The sequence below is a fragment of the Solea senegalensis genome, linkage group LG2 (genome assembly GCF_019176455.1).
Source record: "Solea senegalensis isolate Sse05_10M linkage group LG2, IFAPA_SoseM_1, whole genome shotgun sequence".
NCBI lineage: Eukaryota > Metazoa > Chordata > Actinopteri > Pleuronectiformes > Soleidae > Solea > Solea senegalensis.
The window spans coordinates 22119615-22127545 of record NC_058022.1 but is presented as its reverse complement, the minus strand read 5'-3'; the positions used below and the strand labels follow the sequence as shown (position 1 = coordinate 22127545).

The following is a 7931-nucleotide window of genomic DNA, read 5'->3' as shown; positions in this document are numbered from 1 at the left end:
ATTATGTCACTCGCATACACTCAAAGAAATGAAACTCAGGTGCTGTTTGCATTAAATAGTTATTTCAACTGAAATTATTGAATAATTCTGTGTTTTGGATTCAAATGAAGAATGTCAAATAGCATGTACCTAACTTTATAGTTTGTTGTAATTAACAAACAATAATGAGCATAATTTATGTAAGCAAGTTAATTAAGATGTACATCAGGCCTAGAGGGGCGTTTCCCACAGGTACTTGCACATGCTCAGTAAGAACAAGGCTGAAGGCGCCATTTTCTGGACTTGTACTCTGTTGTCCTGCCACATGTCTCGGATTTCTTCATAATCCACGACCATCCGTTAATATTCAGGTAAGTTAATGACTAAACAAAAAATTACAAACTAAAATATGCTTGTTTTATACCAGTTGATGAGTATTTATGATTTTGGATTGATGGTATAGGTTGTGGTAAGATGAAAAACAAAAATATTTTTGCTAGCTTGACTCCATTTAGCTTTCCACGTTGTGCACATAAAATGACCTGGTTAGCCATTTTTTATTTATTTATAATAATCAATCTCTTAAATGCAATAAAAATTGTCTTTCAGAGTTTAGATAAATATGTACTTAATTGGCTGTAGGTAAATTTGTAAGGAACTTCAACCTATTGTTAACTGGCGGCTAACAGTAAATGGACATAATTTGTAGATATGTATTATGTTGGGGAGAGAGAGTTTGTTGCTGAATCCCACATTTCATAACAAACTGCGAAATCATTTTACATGGCGTACTTCCCACACAGCCATTTCTTTCTCCATATAGAAAGGCACGGTGTCTTCGCGTCATGTGTAGTGTTACTCTACATTCCTAAATTTTAACCGTTGCTCCTTCAAATTTCTTTCTTTTTTTTAATTTTTGCAAATAGCGCTGCATGTCTCCTCCCTTTACAGCAGAGTCGTGTATTCGCGTTACGTAAACTATAGATAACTATCTTGCGTAGTATCTACTCTATCGGGGTTTGCTGATTTTGCAAATCTCCAAACGTTATGGCGAGTGGGGAGGGGAAGGGTGGGTGACTGAGCACCTCCAATTGGTACTCGCGTCACACATTTCTCACGCTTTATAAGTGATAAATTACTTCACATAAATTAGTAATCTATGAATCGAGGATGCACAGGCAGATTGCTCTGCGTAGTTCACGCATACAGCGTTCTTGGACTGGCGACCTATCAGCCAACCAGAAAATATTATTCACTGTTGCTGGGCAGAATGGACGCGCTGTGCTCTGGTTCACGTGCTTGTCTGACGTCCGCCCGTACCTGCACAACTGGAGTCGCGGGACTAGATTTTTTGGGGTTCTTGTACGGAAATACACTGAACATTTTGTAAACACAACGGCGCAGTATTTCTACTTCGCGTGGACTCTGATTTGATGTAGTAAAGTAAAATACAATGTGTTTTTTCCTGCTCGTGTCTCCTCACCCAGCCCCATCAAGAAATATATATATATTTTTAAATATATGCTATGATTGAAATATTCAAAATCGAAATATCAAAAACAGGTTGTGTGTGTGTGTGTGTGTGTGTGTGTGTGTATATACACATATATGTGTATATGTATACATATATAGCCTTTTAATCATTAACTTTTCTCCTTATTGTCATTTGCATTTGTGTATGTTTTCTACATTCTTAAAAAGGAAGGAACTTCAAAACTGCACAGCTGTGAAATTAAGATTTGCAGAGCATGTTTGTTGATGGATGCCAGACCAGCAACCTAACATTAGTGGTGAGTTTAGTACCTGAAAAATATCTCAATAAATGTAATACCTGGATACAGTCATTTTAATAGCAACATACATATGATATATGTCAGATCTTAGAAACCTAATAAGGTCTTATCATATTTAAGAACTTTACAAATGAATGACCAATAATCTCTTTGTCTTTTTTTCTTTAGGTTATGAATGTGGAGATGCAAGCAATGTGCTGAAACTCTATCTACAAGGTACCAATTACTGAAGCATTACAAATTAAAACATGGACATTTTGGTCAAAGACACACATTTCCATGCACATACTATGACTGCCCTTGTTCATTCAAAACATGGAATGCTCTGAAAACTCATTTAAGCAGATGTCATGTTGAAGAAATACTTGGAACGAGTGCAGAGCTTGTAACATTTACATGCATTTTGTGTCCAGGAAGTGTCTTTTCATCGAGTAGAGAGTACTTTTCACACACCAACAACCATTTAAAAAAATATGAGACTGTCCCTTGCATGTTTCAGAATTGTTCTTTTCAGACTAATATATATGCTACCTTTAAATCTCATAAAAACAGGAAACATGGCACTTGGACAGTAAAAGACCTAAAAGAGGAAATAGTGAAAATTTGTGATATAAGTGAGGACCGCACATCTGAAGAACATTGCAGCGATCTTGCAGGAACTGCCTCGGTTTCATCATCTCCCCATTTAATTAATTCTGACACTGAAAATGAGAACCTGCAAAACACCATAATTGAGAAATTTGCATCTGTTCTTTTGAAATTGGAGATTTACTCACATGTACCAAGCTTAGCAGTTGATGAGTTTCTTGAAGAACTGCATTTTATTTTAACCTCTGCTGTATTGCCTATATCAAAAAGTACAGCTATTGATATTTTCAAAAAGCATGACCTTAATGTTGATCAGTCAGTAATTGATGAGCTGAGCATTGCTATTTCTGCTCACAATCCCTTGTTAAAAGCAATAGCTAAGAATGGTCAACTAGCTTCAGCTTTTAAACGTAAACAATTTTATAAGGAGCATTTTAAGGTTGTAGAACCTGTTGAGTATTTACTTGAAGGAAGGCCTAACAAAACGTTCCAATATGTTCCCTTAATCAAGTCCCTACAACAACTGCTCAGTCGAAATGATGTGATCGATAAAGTTGTTGATAGTCTTACTGTCTCTTCTGTGACTCAACAGCAGTATTTGTCTTTCAAAGATGGTGAACACTACAAGAACAATCTGTTTTTTTCAGGTGAACAACTAAGACTCTCAGTATGCCTGTATATAGATGACTTTGAAGTTTGTAATCCATTGGGAACATCGAGGAAGAAGCACAAACTGTGTGTTGTTTATTGGACTTTAGGTAATTTGCCACCTGGTTCAAGTTCAGCCTTGTCCTCAATTTATCTTTCATTATTGTGCAAAAGTGATTATGTTAAATCATTTGGGTACAAGAAAATATTTGAGCCCCTTTTGTGTGATATAAGGATCTTGGAACAGCAAGGGTTGTTTATTCCACAGCTTGGGTCATTTATAAAGGGTACAGTGCAATGTGTAATTGCTGATAACCTTGCTGCTCATGGGCTTGCTGGGTTTCTAGAGAGTTTTTCCAGCAAGTATTTTTGCCGATTTTGTACAGCGCAGATTGATGACATTCAGTCACAGGAGGTGAAATCAGGAGCTTTCCACCTCAGAAGTAAAGAAAAACATCAGCTTCATGTCAGAAAAGCTGAGGAAGAGCAGGTTAACTGTTTTGGTGTTAAAAGAGCTTGTGTGTTGACAGACAGTCTATCGCACTTTGATGTCATTAATGGTTATCCCCCAGACATCGCACATGATCTTTTTGAGGGCATAGTTCCAGTTGAACTAGCGCACTGCATTACTGCACTGCTGTCAAAAAAGTACTTTTCTCTTGACCAATTCAATAATCTAATACGTTTGTTTCCATACAAGTGGGGGGACAAGACAAACCGCCCACATTTGTTAACACAAACCTACAGAAATAAAAAACAATAGGGGGAAATGCCCACGAGAACTGGTGTCTTCTCAGATTGCTTCCTTTGATGGTTGGGAATCTTGTCCCCCCAGATGAACCTGTGTGGCAGGTAATTTTGGATTTAAAGGATATTGTGGAAGTAGTTGTCGCCCCCATTCAAGATGCAGAAACAATTGCATATTTGGAGTGCAAAATTTCAGAGCACAGAAAAAAATACCAGGAAGCCTTTCCTGATCAAAAATTGTTGCCAAAACATCATTTTCTAGAACATTATCCAGAGATGATTAAATGTTTTGGTCCTCTTGTAGCATTATGGACGATGCGATTTGAAGCCAAACATAGCTTTTTTAAGCAGATTGTTAGGCACACGAAGAACTTCAGAAACATTACATTGTCCTTGGCAAAAAAACACCAACTGATGGTGGGCTATCATATGGCCAGACCTGAAATTGAACAATATTCCCCAGAAGTAACACAAGTCTCAAAGGTCCCAATTGAAGTTCTCAATGAAGACATTGCAAACGTTCTCACCCAGAAATACCCTGGGATCACAGTTGTAAACTTAGTCCATAGTGCAACCTTCATTGGCTTTAACTACAAAAAGGGCATGATAGTTGTGCATGGGTCTTGTGGTGGTTTGCCAGAATTTGCAGAAATAATTCAGCCATGTATTTTACAAGATGGTGTCAGTTTCATCATCAGGAAATTGTGCTCATGGTATAGGGAGCACTATAGAGCCTATGAGTTGCATCCAACAAGAGAGCTGGTGATTCTGGATGTGAAGGAGCTTGCTGACCCATACCCTTTGGCTGACTATAATGTTGGATCCATACGAATGGTGACATTAAAGAGATTTGTACATGTGACGGGTAACTTCTTTAATATGATAAAATAATTACTGTCCATTATCAATATGTTAAATAAGAAATGACTGTCACTCATGAGAACTTAAAAGGCTGGAATCTGGCCTTTTAATTTCTAACAATTGTCTGCTTTTCTTTTCAGATTAAATACAAGATGGCTGCAACTATAAGAGTTGTACTTGGAGTAAATGATGCATCCAAACTGGCTCTTCCAACTGGAATACCAGGTTCAGTGGCAGACCTTAAAGAAGAGATTAAAAGACATTTTGGCTTGTCAGGAAACTTTAGACTTCAGTACAGAGACACTGAATTTGACAATGAGTTTGTGAACTTGTCATGTACTTCAGACATCAAAGACAAGAGCACAGTGAAGATAATTTACTTAACAAATGATACAAATGCGTCTCTACCTCACCATGAGCCCACTGCTTCACCTCAAGGAGTTGATAATACGTCTTTATCATCTTTTTCATCAACATCAGACACTGACATACTATCCTCCCCTGGATCTTCTGCATCTGCATCTTCGGGGTCCTCCCTCAGATCACAGCCATGGCCTCATACCTTCCCACTACCTCAGTTCAATTATGAGGTTGACGTTCAGCTGGAGCAGGCCAACCTGGCCTTTCACAACAGTGGAACACTGCTGTGTCCAAGTACCAAACTTAAGTCTGCTATCCTTGAAAGTTTGGCATCAGAAATTATCAAATACAAAATGTATCCTTCAAGTGCAGACCTTGATGATGTGAGTCAAGCTTTGATAACAAAACATCCTTGTTTAAAGGAGCAAGGATCCGTTTCTGGGTACTATGGTTGGAAAATCAGTTTAAAATACAAAATGGCCAACTACCGCACCAGACTGAGGGGCATTGGCTGCCCGGAGTTGAGCATAAATGCTATGAAAGAAAAGGATGGTTCCCTGAACCACAGCCCAAACCAGGTGAAAAAGCCTCGGAAAGCCGAAGTCAACTACTGTCCTGGTTATCCTGCAGGCGAATCTAAAGAGAGTCTTGAGGCTGAAAGACAAGCACTTCTAGTGGAGGTGAAAAAGAAGAACCAAGAGCAGATTAAAAACAAAATGGAAAGAACATTTGCCTATAGAAGGCAGGAAATTATCCAGGATATGCCCTTCATCACAGAGTTACGGAGCAGATGGCCTGCTCTGTTTTCAGAAAGAGAGGTAAAAATGTTCTAACCCTGTTATGGTGAACATGCCATCCCTTGGTAGCATGAGGTTTTTATTCAGATGTGGCTTTTTAGCTTGAAAGTATATTACTATGTTTCAGGTTGATGCAGAATTTGCCAGAATCACCACTGTCCCACTACGGTCAACTTTCATGTTTCAACTCGATCGGCATACTGACAACTTACTGAAGGTCTTCCGTAAGAAGGGAGGGGCAGCAGGACAGAAAATTAAGGTCATTTTGGCAGCAATGGACAAGGTATATATGATTTTAAATATTTTAACTTTATTGTATGTATAAGTCTCTCCTACTTTTCTGTATCGTGTGCAAAACCTTTTATTTGTCTCCTGTAGGATCCAAGTATTGAGAAACGGAGAGATTGTGTGCTCAAAGCAGTGTCTGTGTACCTAAATGAAGATCCACAACATCTCATTAAGGAATACATGGTAAATTTCAAAGAACTGTTTTAAACAAAACTGAAATATTTATTGATTCATTTTAATGTTTCTGCGTTAGACAATGTTAACTTTTTTTGTCTTGTTGACCATGTGACTTATTGTTTTGACCTGGTTTGATTATTACTATTTGTAATTAGAACAGTTTTAATATTTCATTGTTGTATTTAAATTTTGGGGGAGAAAACACAAGTTTTGCACTTCCCTTCCAAGAACTTGCTAATCAGCTAGGACATCAGATGTTCAAAATCAACTTTCATAACTTTATTAATAAATTTGAGAGTGAAATTTACCTGCAGAGATCAGTATGGTTAAATAATTAAATATTGTTCTGAACAAATATTCCTGTATTTTTTAATGGGATTTTGACATTTTGTCCTGAATCATGTCAAATGAGCTGCCTCGGTTTTGGAATGGTAGACAAAACATAAGACAACACTTTTGGGATTATATGCATTCAAAACTTCAACATTTTTCTTTTTATCATTCTTCCACATTCAGGATCTTGATCCTGGTGCAAAGAAAGATATGGAGGAAACGATGATGGGAGTCTACGTCATTTGGCATGAGGGAGCAGAGGACACTGATCAAGCTGAGGATGTCGGTATCATTATAGAGGGAGTTGAAGTGCTTCAGGGTCTCAGGTATTTTGCGAATGGGTGTGCACTACTGCTTGGCCTGATCTACAGCTTAAATCTAAGCTATCCAAAAGACTTAAGATACACTTTTGAGTTTGTCCAAAAAGTATTGCTGGATTTGGATGGAAACAGAATGTCTGCAAAGGTGCAGGTCTTGAAAAACCGACTGCACGAGTAGCTTCACTGCACAAGGCAATATCTGTGATGTTCACTGCTTTTTGTTTTACATGGTGTTATTACAGCAGATAATATTGTACTGTATCAGCAATGTTAAATGTCAGCTGTTAAAGCCTGTTCAGGCCTGCCTTGTTTTTTGCCATATGGTGTGCTAAAGTTCTGTCCTTGGAGGTATCTGCTTGCTTGGTATTTATTTTTTTACAAAACCAAAAGGCGTTGAATTTAATGTCATAATGACCAAGCACCAAGTTTCAATTTTTACTTGAAGACACTATGATTATTATTGTTGGTTTTGCTTTGTATTGAATAGTGTATCTTTTAAAGGGCCACTGATGTTTACTGTTTTATTACAGTTAGAAAAACATTTGTTGTGATTCACTTTAAATTCAATACCTGGATGGATATTTTTGGTTTCACACTGTTTACATGTGCAGCTTAATTGAGCCAAAGGCATAGCTTGACTAAGACAGATAACTGGACATATTGCAGAGTCCAAGTCTACATGCAGAGGAGAACATGTTATTATTGGCTGTGTTTATCTTATCGTTCAAAGTGTTTCTTTACTGTAGCTTTCACTTTTGCTATATTGTATTTGCCATTGTATTGTTGTTTTTTTTTCAGCAACAGTACTGTAGTTCATACGCTGTCTCCTCCTACCTGAAAAGACCGGGAGGAGTATTTTTTGGTTTGTGGACGAAAATAGATTTGTTTAATGGTACAACTCAATTTTGTTTTATGGGTATGTTTTATGGGATGTAACCAGACTGCACTTTTGATTTAAGCCCATGTTTATTTGTGGTCAGTCTTGTCTGAAATTTTATTTTAAAATAAAGGCAGGTGAAAGGACTTTTTTGTGTAGGATT

At 37.5% G+C, this 7931-nt stretch overlaps 1 protein-coding gene across 4 annotated transcripts; it reads left to right on the top strand.

The window, feature by feature from the left end:
- Positions 1-287: 287 nt before the first annotated feature.
- LOC122786529 (sterile alpha motif domain-containing protein 3-like) lies at positions 288-7644 on the top strand. Of its 4 annotated transcripts, none has more exons than XM_044052908.1 (8): positions 288-350; positions 1681-1769; positions 1941-1988; positions 4475-4620; positions 4757-5794; positions 5901-6056; positions 6152-6244; positions 6755-7644. In XM_044052908.1, exons 5-8 carry the CDS (start codon positions 4769-4771, stop codon positions 7067-7069), a joined length of 1590 nt encoding a protein of 529 aa, XP_043908843.1. In that variant the 5' UTR covers positions 288-350; positions 1681-1769; positions 1941-1988; positions 4475-4620; positions 4757-4768; the 3' UTR covers positions 7070-7644. The 4 variants fall into 4 exon arrangements, with proteins under 4 accessions (XP_043908843.1, XP_043908836.1, XP_043908850.1 ...); XM_044052901.1 differs by having other exon boundaries at positions 4442-4620; XM_044052915.1 differs by lacking the exon at positions 4475-4620.
- The last annotated feature ends 287 nt before the right edge of the window (positions 7645-7931 follow it).